The sequence below is a fragment of the Nanorana parkeri genome, unplaced genomic scaffold (assembly GCF_000935625.1).
Source record: "Nanorana parkeri isolate BGI_ZX_2015 unplaced genomic scaffold, ASM93562v1 scaffold584, whole genome shotgun sequence".
NCBI lineage: Eukaryota > Metazoa > Chordata > Amphibia > Anura > Dicroglossidae > Nanorana > Nanorana parkeri.
In genome coordinates, this window is record NW_017306852.1 from 448,588 (window position 1) to 469,231 (window position 20,644).

Below are 20,644 nucleotides of genomic sequence, written 5' to 3' on the forward strand. Positions count from 1 at the left end.
TATGCCCACTATGGCACACCACCAGTCTGGTATTGTAAGAAGAAATGCTGCACCTCTGGCATCACCCTAAACATACCGTACATCTGGGGAAAGAGATCTCAGGTGAAACGCTAAGGTTTGATTCACACTTAGGCGACATCGTTTTTCTGCGTTTTTGCTGCATGTATTTGCGTTACACTAGGTTGTGTGTTTTTATGAGCAGATTGTGACACATCGATGAAAATGGTAAAAACGTGTGTTAAAAACGCGCAAAACCAGTTGCAATGCGCGTTTCCAAGCGTTTCCTATTGATTTTATGCGCACAAACGAGCTGTAATCTGCCAGAAAGAAACTTATGTGCTTTTTCCAGTGACAGGCATTTTGCTTATTGTGACAAAAAGCTCAGTAGTGAACAGGGGCCATAAGAATGAATAGGATTTTTTATGGGGAAGCTTTTTCTCACGCTGAATCAGCTGCAACAATACGCTCAGTGTGAACCAGGCTTAAGTGCAGTTGTATCTGCCCAACTACACCAGGGGTGGGCAAACTACGGACCTCAACCTGTGGTGAAACTACGAATCCCATAATGTTTCTGCCTTATATGGACGTCTTCACACTGAAATAGAGATAGGCAAGAACAAGGTATTTTAAAGGGAATTTGCAGAAATGTGTTAGCCACCTTTGCTGACTATTATCTTCAACCTTGCTTCACTGCCCAATGAGTCCCTGAGCTGGAACAAGTATGTAGCCAGTGAAGTCTAACAATTCAGAATTCCAATCCTGCATGCTGGATTAGGTCAGTGACTCACCAGAAAGTGAAGCCTTGAAAAGCATTTCCTCACATGTTTCCTGTAATATTGGTTATTGGATGTTAAATGATAAAATATATTTTATGGCAATTATAAATGTTTTATCATTCCATATAGGGATACAGCTAGGGATGTCCCGATACCGATGCTAGCATCGGAATCGGGCCCGATACAAGGCATTTTGACAAGTACTTGTACTTGTCAAAATGCCTCAATGCCTAGCGCCGATACTTGCAATGTTTTTTTTGTTACTTACCTCGCCGAGCGTCGCGTCACTGCTGCTCCGGTGGGCGGAGCTATAAGCGGGGTCATCTGGCAGTCTCCGTCCTAATTTAGGTGGCCGGAGACTGCCAGATGACCCAGCTTGGAGCGCCGCCCACCGGAGCAGCAGAAGGGAGCACTGTCATCATGTCGGTGAGAAGGAGAGAAGCCGCCCCGAGGAGTGCCTGACTCAATGGCTTCATTTCCACTCGCCCCCACGCAATTTTCACTAGGAATTTGCGAGCGGGCGAGTGGAAATTTTGAGCCTTGCTCTATATGTACAACATATAGAGTATATATAGAGTACACACTATGTGCATGTTAGCAGGAGAATTGTAATTCTATTACTGCAGTGTACGGGACATATGTAATGCGGATCATGTTTTAACCTATTCATGTTAGCAGGGCAGAATTGTGAGCGCCTCCCACAAGCTGAGCACCGAGATGTGATGCAGCGATCCTGCCCAGCGACGACTACGAGAGGCACCACGTGAGGCAACAAGGATCGGCGTGAAACTGTGAGTGAGGGAAGCTGGGACGGGGCTGGCTCTAAATCTATTGCTATAGTGTACTGGACGTGTGTAATGTATATGTAGTATATATATATATACAACACATACCTCTACTACACTCCAGCAATAGAGTTACAATTCTAGGCTGCTAACATGAATGGGTTAAATCATGATCCATAGTACAGAACATGTAGTTGTACTATGGATCATTTAAAGTCACCTGTCCCTTTAAGAAAAAGTATCGGTAATTGGTATCGGCAAGTACATGAGGGGAAGTACTTGTACTTGTACTTGGGCCTGAAAAAGTGGCATCGGGACATCCCTAGATACAGCGATACCGATACTAGTATCAGTATCGGTGCCGATGCCGAGTACTCGCCCAAATGCTCCGATGCCTAGCCCAATGCCTGAGATGCCGGTATCAGGATTGGCCTGGCAGCTGGCTCCATGCTCCCTCGAGACTTGGTCACGAGGGAGCAAGGAGCCGGCCAATTAGGAAGCCGGGCAGCGTGTAATGACGCGCTGCCTAGCTTCCTGATTGGTCGGGAAGCCGGCCAATCAGGAAGTCGGACGGCAAGTCACTACCCGCCCCCCGGCTTTCTGATTGGCCAGAAAGCCAGCTTCATGCTCCCTCGTCACCTGGTGATGAGGGAACATGAAACCGGCTTCCCGGCCAATCAGGAAGCCAGGCACCGTGTAATGACTCATTGCCCTGCTTCTTGATTGGCCAGCTTCGACCAATCAGGAAGCTGGGCAGCGAGTCATTACATGGTGCCCAGCTTCCTGATTGGCCAGAAAGACGGCTTCATGTTTCTTTGTCACTTGGTTTTTACTCTTCTTCTCCTCCTCTTCTTATCTTTCCTGGCTGCTCCCTTCTTCTTTTCCCTTTTATAGTTCAGTTTATACATCTATATTATATATTTGTCAGATCCCTTATTTCTGTTGAGTTACTTTGGATAGACCGCCTAGTATACAGGTGACCTCCCCTCAGATGCCCGACGGGTGTTGTTGTATGCTCATTATTGACTGGATGTTGTATATTTATACGTTTGATGTTTTTGCACACAAAGGTTGTAATGAATCTGGGATACAGTTGAAGACATATTTTATACTGTTTTTCCTATTCTTGTATACTGTTAAAACCTTTAATAAAAAGAGATTGACTGAGCAAAGAAGAAATGATCTGTATCTAGTTATTCATAGATTTTTCAACATGCTCATCATGTTCTGAAGCAAATGCTATTGGCCTTTGTATAACCCATACGTGGCCTGATATTTGAAGAATCATTGCCCTAATTAGGCATTTTGCAGACCGTGTATTGCCTCAGCCAGGGCAAAGAAAGTAACTGTTAGAATGTGCTTGCCAAAAAACTAAGAAGAATAAAACCAGCTTGTTCAAAATTTCTCTGACCCCAAAGATAAAACATCGCAGGTTGCAGAGAGATAAAACAAAGGAGAAAAAAATATGACATGAAGGGTGAATAGTGGGTCGGACCGTGAAATTATTCAGTTTTATTTACTGTTGCAGCACTTGCTAAAGTGATTGCCATGTAAGGTCACTGAATAGCCACCGCACTATAATGCTGACGGGATTCAAGTCTGCTTTATCACCCTCCAAGAGGGAAAGAGATGGCAAAGAATATTTTCATACCGCTAATAATAAGGTCTCTTGGGGTTTTTGTAGTATAGGAAAGTTGGAACTAATTTTCTGTACTTTTACAAAAAATTAGATAGTTAGATGAATGGAAATTAGTGACTTTTTCATTTTTTCCTCTCATCTCTATGATGTTTTGTGGGCAAAAGGTGATAATTTAAAATTGATATGTACTGCACATTATATTTCAGTCCTCCATGGTCTCCTTCCTTCTGTTTATTGAATATATATGAGCTTATGAGATAGACAGGATTCCATGCCCTGCAGCTGTGTGAGTCACAGTGAGAGTGTGTTCATGTTGTTGTAAATGAAGCGATTAAGGTCACAAAACTGTAGGCTAGTTTTAAATGCTGCTGACATCAGTCCGACAGAGAATTTCATTGCATCTATTACCATCTTTACTAGGATCACAGGATATCACATTACTGATGTCCTTCACTTAAAAATCACTGAAAGAAAATAAATCCAACATTTAAGATAAACCGGCACCTTTCGGGCAAAAAATAATATAACAGGAATACTAATAAAACACAATTTACATTTATTTACTGCTCAATGAGGGGGTTATACTCTAAAGAACCAAAGGATCCAGCCGTAGCTTCGGCTGATCCTTCGGCTCGCTTCGGCCGCCTCTGTTCGACCTAACCGAAGGGCTGCTGTACTTGCTATTCACAATAGCCCGTACAGCAGCCAAAGACAGCCGAGCGGCTAAGCCCAGCCGTAGGCATATGCTTTGGCTCGACTGAGCCGAAGTGACAGCCGAAGCATGGAGAAAGGTCGGTGGAAGGGCCAACCGATCTCCGCGCAAATGACAGCTGGGCAGAGCCAGCCGTGATCTCATGGAGCATGTGCAGAGCATGTTCGGCTGACCGAAGGCAGCTGATGTACGGCTGATTTTAGCTGATATATGGCTGAAATCAGCTGTACAAGACTGAAGTGAATAGCCGAACAGCGGTTGCCTTCGGCAGGTTTGTGAATAACCCCTTGAGTGTTTTTGTTCTGCTCTGAGTCACACCCAGTTATTAAAGTTCTGTATACTAGTTTTGAAAAAGTTCAACAGCCCAATGGAAAAAGTGCATTTACAATCTTTACTCGACAGTTGCATCTGGTAACAGGCATCTGGAATAAAATTTTGTAAATTCTTTTTTAATATACTGTGTACTATAGATATTTTGTAAAGCTAAACTTTCAGATTAAAATAAAATATATAAAATAATATAGCTAAAGGAAACTCCAAATTGTCTAGGAAATAGAGGGCTGAGAAACCAGAGGTAAATAAACATGTAAGGTAGTAAAAGGTGGAAACGTGGCCTTTAGGAGTAAATAGCAGCAATACAAAACATACAGGTTAAAAGCATAATGCTTCAGAGGCAGCCTGCCTCCTAACAAATTAAATACAAAGCCTCCACATCAATGGGGAACCAATAATTTAGCCTCAGGTACAAAAAGGTAATCAAGCAACCAAATCAAATATAAGCTCTTTTGCACAAAACTAAGCAGTCTGGTTACAAGAGGCTTCATGTGCTCTAAGAAAGCCTTGGCCTGACATAGCCTTCACGTGAATGCTATGGTATCCAAATCAAATAACCTATAAGGAAAACTTTGTGAAATTAAATTAAGGATCCTATCAGGCTTATGAATTAATCAGATTACGAATATGAAACATACAACCGCAGATTTAAGTTGTTAAAATAAACTGTGTTCCAAAAAAGTAAGCTCTTTGCTCCATATAAATTGAGAAGCTAACTAGAGATGCCAGTACATAAAATGTGCTGTGCTCAAGCAGATGTCAGTGACTCGAAAACCTTATGCCTGGCCAACACTTAAGGATTTTTTGGTAGTTGAAGAGTGTTTCTTTTCTTATAACCTACTACCCAACCTACTTCAATTGTTTCCCAGTTTTAAGCAACCAAATGATCATAATTGAAAGCACTGCAGTGCCAGACGAAAGCCATTCTTTTTTAATTTTCCACCCCTTTGTGAGAACTTGTGTTCTTGAAATAACAAAAGTGGCAGATTGCTGATTGTGGTTCAAATCTATAGCCTGCATTAGTGTGCTGTTAATGACGGGGTGCCCTACAATGATGACCTGTAATTTCAAGCACTTTGAAAGAAATGGATTTTAAAAAATTGGAAAATTGGTTACAGCTTAAAACTTGGAATTCAGATGCTAACTTTTGCAAACAAGAAATATTATTACAGTGGTTGTTATAAAATACTAAAACAGATACTGTCAGTGAGGCCTTCTGTAATGAAACAGGTCACTTTTACAGACACTACTGACTCCCTTAAAGTGCCCCCCAAACTTCTGGTCTGATAGAGTGAAAAGAAAACAGACAACGCTGCATCTTGCTGAAACTCTACTCTCTCTAATTTGTTTCACCTAGACCAGTCTTAGTAATACACATGAGGACCTGATCTGATAGAGTTTACAGATATGGGCAGTACGTTGTTTTATGCTATATTTGGACAGCGGCTGTCTATTATTTCGGATTACCCCCTTACCCAGGGGAGGCAGTGAAAGAAATGCTGCCCAAACAACATAGCTACAAAACACTCTTCTGCATTCAGAGTCTGTATTAACCTAGCCTTAGCCTTGTATGTATCATAGCCTCTAACAACAATGATGTGTATTTCAGCTATTCAACACAGCAGAAGCTAAAGATGAAAAACTTTGTAAATGACACCTTATTGATCAAAGACAGTTTGTTAAAAGTAATTTCCTTTCAATTACATACATAGTTACATACATAGTATTTGAGGTTGAATAAAGACATTAGTCCATCAAGTCCAACCTATTAGGAAAGTTCTTAGAGAGCACAACATTTTTTTATATTTTTGCAGTGGAAAACTCTAACCCAAAAATGCATAGGCCCCCAGTTTTCTAAGCAACAGGACCACTATAGAAGTAAGAGCTGAAATTTAATTGAAGGTTGTTTATTTTAGGTCTAACGGCCTTAAATACCCTAGTGTGTTAAAAATCACACAAAACTTCAACATTTTAAGTTCCCATCACATGCCATCACTGGAGAATTGTGTATGTAGCTGGAAGCATGAAACTTATTAAAGGATATGTCCTCAGTAAATTGTTTTCTAACTCATGTTTAACTGATAAAAAAAATCATAGGAATATATAACCAATAGATAAATCAGAAAAGTATATGCCAAATCTTCAGTAAGGAGGACCAATGACATAACTCAAAAAAGCAGTTACATGGCTTATGGTAATGTCAAATAACACATGCATTATAACTAAATGAATTAAGCCTAAAAACAGTCAGGATGAAGATGGAAGCACTGGCGAGGGAGGAGCACAGTGCTGCAGGGGATCGGTTTGGCAGGTAAGTCTGCCATAATGTGCTAATATGCTGTGCATGCTAGCACATTATGGGTAAAAGCTCAAAGAACACCTTTTTAAATTTGGTTTTCAATGCTTTACCTCTGGTTTAAGTACCTTAGGATCTACAATAACAAACATGAGACTTAATTCTCCAGAAATAATCATTTTAAAGGAGAACTATGGGGTTAAGGCTTTTCCCCATAGTTCTCCTTAGGGTAACGGGAGGACACAAACTAGCGTCCTCCCGCTGTAGCTCGCAGTATACTGAGACGCCGCAGTATACCGCGAGCTGCTGCTCGCGGTATACTGAGACGCCGCAGCTGAAGCGCATCCCGACAATTGTGCCGGGATCCGCCCAGCTGCGTGACTGACAGCTGGCTCTGCCTATCTAGAGGCAGAGCCAGCTGTACCCGCCCCCTCCCCCGTCCATTTCGCCAGTCAGCTCTGGTGGATCGGAGCGGGGAGGGGGGAATCCAGCCCCCCCCCTGTCACGGCAGAGAGCCGTGACAGGATCGAGAGGTGAGTGAATTAAGCCTAAATTCACCGGTATGTGTTCGCTCACCTCCCGATCTACTGAGCCGACCTGTGACAGTCTCATTGTCACAGGTCGGCTAGAACTATGAGGTGAGTGAAAAGCACTCACCTCATAGTTCTCCTTTAAGTGCAGATGAATCTAAACTTTTAAAGAGGTGTTCCATTTTCAGACAAAACCTACAAACCTATTTACATGCACACCCTATGATACTGCTGACCAGAGGAGTTCTAGTACTTGAAACCCCTGCTTGCCAGCTGTTTTACGAACACTACCAAGCACATCTAAGCGTATGACTGCTGCCCTGTTACACAGTCTGACCTAGGAGATATAATGTGTTTGAATTCAAGATGAATAACAGCCCAATCTCAAAAATCCACAGGTTCAGAATTTTTGCTACTCAACAAAAATTACTAGAAAAAAAGCCTGTCCTAATGATCACACAATGGTCAGTAACAGCAGGGAAGCATACAAAGGTAGTGGGCATAAACCAGCAATCACACGAGCCTTGGTAACATCATGAATGAAACTTGGCAGTAGGCCAAATATCAAGCAGGAATTAAGGGCAGCAGTACAAACAATAATACATATTCAAAAAATAGTTAAAGTAAAATATTGTTGTGTTTATCGTTAAAATAAATTTACTGGCAGGGTGACCTTATCGATAAGGGAAATAGTCACCAGTGTTGGTAAAGTAACAAATAATAGTATTCTAATAAGCATTAATGGACACTTTAGAGGTTTAATTAAGTTGTATTTTTATAATTGCTCCGACCCCGCCATAGTGCAGAGTGCCGATTTAAATATTTACCTTCCCCCCGTTCCAATGGCCTTCACGGCACGGCCCTGCCCAGTACCACAAAGTCTTTCTACCAAATACTTTTTTTTTTTAGTGCGCAAGCACCATGCAGTCAAACTCATTTGTGTGGGTAAATCTTATTCAATAAGACAGCTGGAATTAGAAAGGCCATAGTGCACTACAAAGAGGAACCGGTAGGGACACTTTTGGCACGGGGCAGGGCTTTACAGTGAAGATTGCCAGAACAGGAAAAAAAAGTTAATGTTTAACATGGAACTCATCCCCTGTGCCATAATACTTCTCCTCGGTTTTTCTTATGCAACTATGCTGTGCAAAGCTGGAGTTGCTCAATGGCACAACCAGCTGCTTATGGCCATGGTGGGGAGAGCCAAAAAGAAGTATGCTAAGGTCCAGCAGTGACTTACACAGAGTGTAAGTGAACCAACAATAATCTAAACTGCCATTTACACAAATATGCAGGCACTATCAGATGTCTGAAAGCCAGGTTTGTTGTGATGCAGAGCATACTTAGGTTTATATACAGGTTAATTCCTGTGGGTGACAAGTAGAATGCTACCTGCTCCCAGGTGATCTGATAAAGAGGTCTGTTGGAAAAAACACAGCACATGCAGACAAAGCTTCACACCTTTTTTAAAATAGTTTAAGTTATCTAATTGGTCCAGCAATTCTAAATGGTTAGGTAACTGTAAGGGTTTGCCAGCATTCTCTAGGACTTCCCTTCGTCCTCAACCCTTTAAGGGTGTAATGCCTTTATCTCCAGGGAGATTGATTAAAATGGAAAATCTATAAACTAGCTGTTCTCTAAGATCCCCACACCATAGTACCTCTTCTTTCATAGATTTATTGGTTCAGCCAAGTGATAGGAACTGTTGTGACTACAATGCCATTTAGAACTTTGAGAAAATAAATGGGTCCATTGTAATTCACAGTAAACCAGAAACTGAAACCAGTAATTTTGTAAACTTTACACAATTAGCAAGCGTGAAACATTTAAAAATGTAATGTTGACCAAAACATGCGATTCTCTTTGAATTATTGCATGCTAGTTAAACACTTATTGTTTTCACATGTATTACAAGTTAGATAGTTATATCATATTTTAGTAAAAGTACACTTTCTTGCACAAGTGATTACAACTGTAAAGAAGATTATGTGTGTTATTCACTGCTTACATGTATTAAATACACCAGCGAAGACCCAACATTGTCCGTATTTGACTGACAAGCCAGAACTGAAGTATTCTAGTAGGATGTCTACACTTCCAGTCCAAGCAGATGGAGCAACACCATAGGTATAATCATTATTCCAGTTTCCAGAAATCACACCATCATCATCTCTGGCATTCATCTAAAAAAAAAAGGATTTCTATAAAAAAAACTAGCAAAAACACAAACATAACAATGATTCTTAAATAAAGTACATAATTATATTTATGCAATTATAATAGTTATCCTTTTGAACATGCATATACTTCTGATCATTTAGCCTAAAACTCCCTTAGGTTTAGATATATAGTTTTATAGTATACCACTATTTACAGTTTGTATAATCCAGTTCACTATACAAAGCATATTATTTTTTTAACCCCAAGCAATCTCAATGTAGGTTGCGTTGTATCAAAGTCAGCAGATGATAGCTGGACCAGCGACCAGAAGATCTTTGGAAATAAGTATGTGCTGTTTATTATTAACAGACATAGGAATCACTTCAGACAAGAATTAAGCTTTACGATCTTCAGCTAAACCACCATTTTAGACAGACACTGAAGAAGCTGCTCTCAGCCTTAGAACAGTTACAATATGGCAGAAGATATAGCCTGGAGTTTGTCTTAGGCTAGGTTCAGATATCCGCGATCCAAGGACGTGCATCCCAGGACCGCGCGATCGTGCATGATTGCACACAGTGATTGCAGCACAGCCTCATTGATTTCAATGCGGTTATATCCGTAAACCATAAGTATATGTTCACACCATGTCCGGACCACATATGGAGCAGATCTGGAAATGCAGTTTTTGCCACATTCCAGTGCAGTCTTTAGAGCTTAAAATTGGCTTTCAGTCCAGTGAGTTCCAGTGCATTTGCATGTGTTTTTGATGAGTTTACATGTGTTTTGGTGCGTTCCAGCATTTTTTCCCCTGCACTGGAACAGGCTGCACTGGTGTGAACAGAGCCCAGAAATAACATAGGAATACATTGGGATCCATTTCAGGTGCAGACAAAAAACTATTTTGGTCCTGATCTGGTGTGGACATGGTGTGAAGAAGTCCATAGGCTATTCTGGTCCTGATTCTGTCCAGACCAGAACAGTTAGCTCCTGCACTAAAAATGCATCACAATGTATCCCTATGTGTTTTCTGGGCTCCAATTCACACCAGAGCAGTGCTTTCCGTTCCAGACAGAAAAAAATACTGCATGTCACATTTTTTTCTGGTTTGGGACGCACAGAAACGTGTATGAACACATCAAAAACGCAACACAAGCGCGGCGGAAACGCACCGCACAGCAGCTAACTGGAAAAAAAAGTGTATTCTTGCTCCACTTTTGATGATCTCATCAACGTTGGACTTCCTGTTTGTGGTGGAGCAGCAGAAGGGAACCCTGTACAGTTGAGCAACATGTCACAGGACACCGAACGTTTTGTGGGTTTGGTGGAGCATGCTCCATAGCTTTATGACCCTCGGCATCCCCAATATAAAAATGTGCATCTGAAAAATGAGAAGTGGAGAGAGATTGCCTTCAAGCTCCATGAAGATTTTGCTTTGTTCACTAGTGCGCAAAAGCATGACTGCAGTGAGTGATATCACATATCTTGTATGTTGCCCTTACTGTATGCTGGTCATGTTATCCAAATAAAGTAGTACATACCTGGGGGTTATTATAATGATGTAGCCAGCACCAACACCATGCCTACAAACATGGGATACATGCCTGATCACCGGTTTTGCATATACAAAGGGAAATACTTGTAAGGAGAGGCCGGAAGTGACCTCAGAGCAAGAATCTGCAAATCAAATCTTTGTTATTACTTTCTAGATGAGTTAGGGCCCAATCACACCATATCAAGTGTGTTCCAGTGTAGTTCACGCCCGGAACGCACTGGATCGCATAGATCAAGCCGGGCAGCGTTCTGGGTCGGGAGGGGGCATGTCAGTGTCATTCATGTCAATGGTACCACAGACACACACCCTGCCGGCAGTGGGATCGCCGCACCAGAATGCGAGGTACAGGAATGCCCTCCGTTCCAGTGCAGTGCGATCTGAAAAAATATTGCATGCAGCATTTTTTCAGATCGCATTGCACTGGAACGGACAGCATTCCTGTACCTTACATAAAGCTGCCTGACTTGATCTATGCAATCCAGTGCGTTCTGGGCGTCAACTGCACCAGAATGCACTGAATATGGTGTGACCTGGCCCTTAAAGTAAGCATGATGAGCCTCTCTCTGGATCCCCTGTGGACTTTGATTGGACTGGAAAGTGGCCTTCTTCTGTTCTATGTGTTGTTCATCTCACATGTTGCTTTGGGGTTCTATAGTTTTTCTTAGAAAACCCAGCAGTATAGCTAAGGTTATTTTCCTGTGCTTTCTTTTTTAAACAAAGCACTTACTACTTACTACCTACATTCACATTTACAAACAGGATTGCTCACTAAGACCTCCACTAGTGATGAGGAGGCATTTTCCCCAAACTTGATGTTGCTGCAAAAACAGTGATTTGTTATTTTCCAAATGTAATCAGAATGAGCTTTTAACCACTTCAGTACCGGCATGTTCTACCCCCTTCATTACCAGGCCATTTTTCAGTTTTCAGCCCTTTGCAAGTTTGGATGATAATTTCTCCATCATTCAACACTGTGACCACATTCTTTTTTTTATTTTTTTATTTAATAACCGTTTATTTTTTTAATTGTTTACTATATAAAATAAAAAAGCCCGGAATTTTTTTTTTTAAAAGCATGTTTCTTTTACATTTTGTTTATAAATCATAACAAATAAAAATGTCAGGACAGTACGAAAACCCCCCGAAATCACCAATATTTGAAAAGTAGACACTCCTAGGTGATCTGTTTTTTTGCCGCATTTTTTGAAAATGAAGAAACATGCCAGTATTGAGGGAGTTAAAACCTGGAGCTTGGTAATAGTGCACAAGATATAGTAAATTTACCAGTCATACACAGAGGGAGGCGGAGGTGAAGGGGTTAATGTCACAGCAGGTCACAGCAGAAATAAAATGCAAATATTATAGGCAGGAAGGGGCTGAAAGGGTTACATTTATTTGAACTTTTTTTTTTGCTGCTGCTTCTGTTGCTGCTGCTTGTATTCACCAGGAACTAATTAATGGATGATGCATTAGGGTTACGCTGGCCATATAGCTATATATTATCTGCAGTTTTTCTATGGTCAGATGGAAAAAGTGCAACAGATTCCTCCATCTACGCTAAATTGTGTAGATGGAAGAATCTCCCGCTGGGCCAAGCTTCAGTATCTTGCTAGTTGGCCCAGCTGGCTCTCAAAATACCTGAACAATGCCTGCATCCAATCAGATTTTTCAAGTATTTTGAGAGCCATCGGGGGCCGGCTAGCAAGATACTGAAGCTTGGCCCAGCGTGAGATTCCTCCATCCAGACAGTTTAGCGTAGATGGAGGAATCTGTTGCACTTTTTCCATCTGACCATAGAAAATCTACAGATAATCTATAGGTGTATGGCCAGCTTTAGAAATAGAGTTTTTTGGGACAAGTATGGATCCAGAATAGTTGAAGTTGCACTAATCCTCAAGAGCCATTTAATGCTCATTGCACACAAACCACCAAAAAACCTACCTACCTTCTCCACTGACTAATGCATTTCAACAAATTTCACCAAATTGCCCCAATTTTCATCAAAGTTTATTCAAAGCAAACATTCCCAATTTTACTGATTTGCAGGAAGAAACGTTTCTTTGCTATGCTCTTCATATAGAAGAAGTTCCAACTTGGCAGGCACACACAACAGAACACATTCCTATTCCCTCCCTAGGCATACTAATTCACTTTAAAACATCTTCTGGCTTCTGGCTCCCATGGACCACAGCTGGACCTTTCCGTCTTCTCTGTTTTCTACATGACAGACATTTGGGGAGGTACAAAGAAGGGGAGGAAAGAAAGGTGATGTATCAGGGGTGGGGTAAGGATCTGGTCTTTTGGCCTAGCTAAAGTAAATATGTAGCAAATAAATAAATTAAAAAAATATAGGAGACAACTAGGGATAGAATAATGATAAATTAATCAACAAAACAGAACTCTGTCTCCCAAATTCTGATCATTAGTGGTATGATTTTCAGCAAGCAAATGGCTGACAAATTCCTGCAAAGCTTGCCTTATAAGTGCCCACACATTTCTTCATAGATCTGGTACCCACTTATTTGTTCTGTTTGACGGCCGGAATATTAAATAGGGTTGTATAGACTGCTCTTGTAATATTTAAAGGAAATTCCAACATAATACATTTGACATATATTTTTGCTTCTTTATGAGATTCGTTTTTCCCACCAGTTGTTTAAAAAAAAAAGTTTCACTATCTACCTCCATTACTATCTACCACTTTACATGCTTTTGAAGCAATGTTAAAATGTTACCCTCGATTAAGTCTTAAGTCAACTTCTTTGACTTCCCTAGAGTTTCTCTGTGTCTTTGATGTCGCAAACCATTATACATTGTTATTATTCAGTCAATTACTGCAAATGACTTATTGCTGAACATTAGATATTGGCCTGCCACTTTCTATCATGCAGGACTAAAAGCATAATAACATGATTCCTCTGATAAGTAAAGAAGCTTTCCTATATCCTATGCAGCTACATCGCTTACAGTGCAGAAGGGAAAGTAAGAGAGACCATTCATGGTTGCAATATGTTATACATGATATTGCTCTAAAGTTGGATACAACATGAAGAAATGGACAATGGGAGGAAATTACTAAAACTGGAGGAGACAGAATCTGGAGCAGCTGTGCATAGTAACCAATTAGCTTCTACCCTCAGCTTGTTCTGTTAAGCTTTAATAATAAAAGCTGGAAGATGATTTGTAAATTAATTCCCCTTAATGACTTCAGCAGGCACATTGGAATGGCCTAAAACACAAATGATGGGGCAACATGTGCAACCAAACAGTTCATAACTGGCTCATATTAGTGAGCATACAAGTGCACAGCTTACCTTTGAATTATAAGGTAATTCGCCAATAAGCTCCTTAGCACTGGCAAGGCAGCTTCTAAACAAAACAGGCCTCCCTTGTTGGGAAACCAGAAGTGACTCAATGTTCAGAAATGAAGAGTGCCAAACCAAAAGGTAAAAGAGTCCAATGGGGTTATCCACTAAAGAGTCAAAGGATTTAGCCAAACGTACGGCTAATTATTTAGCTTGCTTTGGCTGCAGAACCGAAGGGTTGCTTTACGCGCTATTCTCACTAGGGCACCCACCTTAAAGGGTCTGGTATGAATTTGTAGGGAAACTCTACTTTTTGTTGTTTTTCTTTACATCGGGGTCCCCCCTAACATTCCTACCAGACCTAAAGGATCTGGTATGATTTGGGAAGGTGACCCCACACTGTTTGTTTTTTTGTTATTGTTTACAATGAAATTTTTCATTCTGTTCACTACCTCTGAGGTAGCGAACAGGATGACCAACCCGAATGCTGAGCCGAGCATTCGGCTATTCACTCTCTGCTGTTTTGCCCCTTTGAGAATAGGGGTGAACAGCATGGAATGAACTGCTCAACGTTTGCCTCAGCCCATCCAGATGTTTCATCGGCTGAGGCGAATGGGCTGTTCCCTTTGGTTCGGCTGAACGTGCTGAGGCTGTTCTGCCGAGCTGAAGGGAGGTGAAGCAGGCCGAATGCAGCCGATGTATGGCTAAAAATAGCTATACACGGCTGCAGTGAATAGCCGAAGAAGTTTCAGCTCCCTTCACTTTGACCTCAGTTATTCATTCGGCTACCTTCGGCAGCTTAGTGAATAACCCCCCAAAGTATCTTTAATTGTTCACAATTTGATTGAAAGCAAAACAGCCAGCACATTTCGTGGCCAACCACACTCCTCCTTCATCAGGGCTCTTAGAATAGGATAGGGATTTAATTGGACTCAAAAGATAATATAACAAAATTGATCTCTATATAATTTGATTTAAAAAAATCTTTTAGTTGGTAAAAAAAACAAAACAATACAATTTATTGAACAACAAAAGATATCCTTTAAGGCTGGAATTGTAATTATCAACAGCAGAAAGCTTTTTCTTTAAAACCTCACTGTTATCTGACAAGTAACATGGGATACAGAAGCATGCCTTGTTAAAACATGAATGTGAGACATGTGCCCCATGGTAAGGGCAAGCAGTTTTGGACAATGAAGCTGCATGTGATTGCTTAACCAGTTGACATCCGCGGTGTTAAACCCCCTTCCCATCCAGGCCATTTTTCAGTATTCAGCGCTGCGGTACATGCACCAAAGCACAAGAACATGGGTAGTAGAAACATGCAAAAATACAACATACAAGAGCATTACAATACAGGTGAAATCAAATGTAAAAACTGGATTCCAGACATTTCAAAAATATACCAATTAACACATTAAAATATCATAAAACATTATTGTAAATGCCTCTAGTACAAGTACCTACATTTGACTTGGTACCTACCTTTAATCCCCTTTACAGCAGCAGTCTGGGGGAGGGTGGATGTACTACTAGGATCCAATCATGTGTGGTAAATACCAGTGTGCTGACAGGAGGAGAGTGGGAGTGTGCAGAGGAATGACCAATTAATGTTCTGCTGCACATTCACTGTCTAGTCATGGGATGGGGCAGGGAGGTGACCAGGTTGTATTGCTCTAATTGCAGTAGAATAAAGGTGCCCATACACCTTACGACCATCGCAAGACTTTTGTCTTGCAATGGTCGTATGCTTCTTGAAAGCTCGTACGATCTGCCCACCTTGGACGGGCAGATCGTACTTGCAATCATCGAAAGCACGCACCGCTGAGGGGCGGGCTTCCGATGATGGCAATGCAGAACGGGCAGTGTGCGCGTGCGCACACCGGCCCGTTCCGCGGCTATCGGGCGAGCAGGCTAGAAACCCGCCGAGAATCGTACGATTCTCGGCGGGTTTTCGAACATGTTGGCTCGACAAAAGACGTGCGACCGTACAGTAGAAACGGTCGCACGTCTTAGTTCACACTGCTCGATTCTCGTACGATCGCGGGATTTCGCCCGATTCTCGTACGAGAATCGAGCAGTGTATGGGCACCTTTAGATTAGGCCACCAAACTGACAGTGATGTCTGTCAGGATTGTGTAAAAATCTGTTGATTGGCTGGACAAAATATTTAAATCATTTGACAGGTGAATCATTTGTCTCCAGTATACTGTACATATTGCAATTCTATATTTAGCTGTTTATCTGGGTTCCATCTTTAGAGTGCAGGCATAAAAAATGGGGCCAAAATAGGATAAACTACGTTAGCATGTAACCCACTAATTCAGACTAGACTGTTGCAGCATGCAAATGAAGGGAGTTGCATTTTAAGTGTAGCCTCAGGTAAAACTAATTACAGGATCGCTTCTGGCAAACAGAGAGCTGGAGGTTAAAAAAAAAAAAATCCAGAAGCTTATTTGTGCCATTTTCAGCATGTTGTAGAAAGCTCAGCTCATGTAATAATGTAATAAACAGGACAAGAAGCAAAGTGTAGCAACCATAGCAACCAAGCTACACTATGTAGCAATGAGCACCACACATTGTGCATGTCTTCTTTCACTCTTTTATTGAATTAACTCAGTGTGTAATGTATGGCAGGGAGTGACATAACGTGGCCCAGTATATTTAGTAACTTGTATCTGCATATCAATAAGGGGGTAGGTCTGTGACAGGCTTGGAAAGAATATGTAATGAAAGCAGGAAGATCTGTACTTCATAGCCTGAATTAAGGGTGGATTAGCACTGAATGTCAGCATGATTCATTTGCAGTGGGGACCGCTGAATGGATCTCTAGATCTCTGTGATCCCCACTGTCAATGAGTCACACTGACACTCAGTGCTAATTAAAGCCCTAATTTAGGATACGAAGTACAGTTCTTGCTGATTCCATTCCATAATGTTGCTCAAGCCCTGAAGAAAGGGGGAGTCTATTTCCCTGAAAATGTGTTGGCTGTATCTGACTTTTTTGTTGAAATAAACAACTCAAATGAACCTTCAAACAAGATTTAACCTAACCACACACCCAGGATTGAAAAGGAGTCACTACTTCCCAACTGCTATCTGTTAGGGCAGTGTCAGGGGCACTTGTACAGGATTAGGAATAGAACGATGCTTTGAAATTTTTATGATTTCTGTTATTTGTTCAAATTACCTCAAACGACTCTTTAAATAGTTTTTATTGGAACTGAGCACAAACACAAGCTTAGTGCATAGTTGGACAAATATACAACTGTATATAGAAAACAAACTGTAGTACAGACCACTGCTGATCCAACACGACTGATCTTGATAGGGTTTCCTCTGCCTGAGAGATCTAATTCAGCTTTGTCCATTACAAATAGGCAAGCATCAAGTATCTGTTCTTCAAACTATAATGACATGAGACAGCAATTTTCAGAGTGACGTGAGAGTAAATCATGCAGATTTCTTCTTCAGATGTAAGCTATATTCATGATAATCGTGTGATTTCTTGATTGCTTTATTCATAAACATTTTGTATTCTATATAGATATATATAGTATATATATATATATTATACAGTATTTCCGAGGTAACAACCGCTATTTGTAAGGCAAATGCCTGGGTGTTCATTTACAAATAAATATCCTTACAAATCCAAAGTAGGTATAGAGGAACTCACGGGTCTTGCAGCTGAAATAGGTCAAAGGATCAGCATTTTATTGTCAACTTTGTGACGGAGCTCAGTCCATCTTTACTTTATGGACTGAACTCTATCAATATATTGACAATAAAATGCTGACACTTTGACTTATCTCTGCTGCAAGACCCATTAAACCAAAGACCCCATTATACCTATTTTGTTATATATACTGTGTATATATAATGTTCAGTACAATATAGAAACATGTTTTCCTTTCTTTAGTAAGGTTACAAGTGAATGTTACATGTTAATATTTTATATTTACCATTTCCAGGTTAACATTACCTGCCTTGCTGATAAAATGCTATTTACAGAGTTGGATAGCTGAAACTAAAATTATACACACAGCTGAAGGGGTCAAATGAGTGACAATTCCCACTACATACCTGTTCTGCGTGGGTACACACAAACTTTTAATTAGAAAAAGAGAGAGTCTGAGCGCAAACTGCTTCTGCTGTGCTCTTTAGAAAACCCACTTTAGAAAAAAAAACAAAAAAAAAACTACAGCCAACCCTTTTTGTGGCTTTAGTCCTCTTTTGGGTCAAAGGAGTACATTTACTAATGAAGTCCCTTGACCTAAAGTCAGCAGATAGCAGGCTACTGCCCGCTATTTGCTGACAGCACAGAGCCGCACTGCAGCCCAGAAAGATGCCGACAATATTGTTGAGATCCACTACCTACCTGATTGACATCTGGCTCTACCTCTCTAAATCCAAAGATAGCTGTACCTGCCCCCTCCCCATTTGATAACACAAGAAATAGTTTCACAACATTTTATGTGTTAAACTTTATTTTAAAAAAATGGTACATGCATATTTCTAGTTATTTAATGGTTAGGATGATAATATTTTTTAGACATGTGCACTGGCAAAAAAATTTGTTTAGTTTCGCTTCGTTTTGATTCGGATTTGTGTTATTTAGGGGTCTATTCACAAAGCTGCCGAGGGCAGCCGAGTGAATGACCGATCAGAAGTGAAGTGAGCCGAACACTGTTCGGCTATTCACTTCAGGCTGGTACGGCTGAATTTTCGGGATTCGGGTGTGAAAGTCAATTCGCTTTTGGAATTCGGATTAGGACGAAATTCGTTAGCGGTAGTTCGTTCGAACGTTCGTTTCGTTTTCGTTTCTTATTCATTTTATTCGTCCGTTCGTTGCAGCAAAGTGACCTTCTCTAATGTGACTTTGCTGCAACGAACGAACGGAACGAATAAGAAACGAACGTTCGAATGAACTGCCGCTAATGAATTTCGGAAACGGAAATTCTGATTCGTTTGCACTCGTAATATCTGTAATTCGGAATTTCGGATACATCCGAATGTCCGAAAATTCGTCCGAATTTCGTTTCGGAAAGAAACAAATCGCATTTTAAAACAAGTTATGCAAATATAATGCCTTCATGGGCAGGTATCAGTTTAAAGGAGTGGGTGCTCCTACACAGACTTCATTTGCATACAGTTAACTTTAGGTAACACCCACATGTGATGCCAAACCGCCCCAATTAAAAGGAACAGTGAGTCTGGGGAAGATAGGGTTAGACAAGGCTGGATGTCCTCCAGGAAATGAGACAAGCTCTGTCTGACTTGCTGCATCTACTAATGCACACTGTGAGAAACTCACAGTGTGCAGTGAAATCAAAGTAATCTTTACAACTGAGCCCGTACTGGGCAAGACTGAATAAAAGGCTGGAGTTCAGCTTTAAGATATACATACAGCCGATCAAGCTGGCAGGAAAGAGCTCTAGAAGGGTTCCTAATGACTGCAGTCACAACTTACAGCAGAGATAACAGGTATAGACGTTGACGTATGAATTGCAATGCTCACTTTATACACTGCAGTCTGTCACCATGTTGAAAAAAGCTTTCTTTCTTCCACTGTATACATTCCATCAACTTATGAAATAAATAATACATGACAAGCTTCAGGCACACTAATTCACAAGATTCTCACCTGTCCATACTCCCAGGGTCGTGTCTTAATATTATTCAATTCTCCATGAAAAACGACACCTACATCATTCATTACATATTCTTCTATTTCGCTTGCATCATCCATGTAAACAGCATCCTCTATGCAGGATAGCACGAAAATAGAAAGTTGTAACAAATCTTCATAAAGATATATTTTACAAATACAAATGTACAAATAATAATCTTCCAACAACAAAAAATCCACAAATGGGGCTTTTAAGGTGTCAGATTAGGGATGCAAGAACCATAAATACAGTGTATCAAACACATCATACATTTATTGGAAGTGTACTAGAATAAAATGCTAAAACACATGAAAAAAAATCCCAGAACAGCTAGGATATAAAATAACAGCTCCCTATAGAGCAATAATTGCTCATATGGCATATCAACTCCCTGGACCACATCGATACAGTACATTCATAGCTTAGTAAATTCCTTGAGCTTCAATGTCCTCACGACAATTAAATGCATATATTCTAACATCATAGTTTGTGTCCTTTGGCCATGATGGGTTTAATCTTCTACATGTTTCGCTGAAGCTTCCTCAGGAAGATAGCAGGTAGCCTATAATACATCATATAATAAACATTCACTGGGAATCTGATGGTAAGAAAACCACAAATCAAGAGGATGCCCCTCATCACCCAGGAGACGTAGGGAAAAGGGACATCCTCCTGATTTGTGGCTTTCTCACCATCAGATTCCCAGAGAATGTTTATCATTGGTGGCAGTCTTAAAGTGATACTAAACTCAGGAGTTGTCAATAGTTAAAGGTACTTAGGTACTTGGATGCATTTTTAAGATTTAACTCCTGAGATTAGTGTCACTTTGTAGAGCAAAAGGCTATAAAATAACCCTCCTTTTAAACAGTTGCCCCCCCCCC

The 20,644-nt window shown here is 40.7% G+C and overlaps 1 protein-coding gene across 1 annotated transcript in view; it reads right to left on the reverse strand.

Moving 5' to 3' along the window:
• The window catches only part of F13A1 (coagulation factor XIII A chain), a 111,892-nt gene that overhangs the window by 64,847 nt on the left and 26,401 nt on the right, over positions 1–20,644 (reverse strand). The window contains exons 4-6 of the mRNA XM_018562557.1: positions 19,739–19,857; positions 17,391–17,498; positions 9,080–9,254 (exon numbers count right to left, since the gene is read on the reverse strand). Coding sequence (XP_018418059.1) covers positions 9,080–9,254; positions 17,391–17,498; positions 19,739–19,857 — 402 coding nt within the window. The remainder of the gene's footprint in view (positions 1–9,079; positions 9,255–17,390; positions 17,499–19,738; positions 19,858–20,644) is intronic.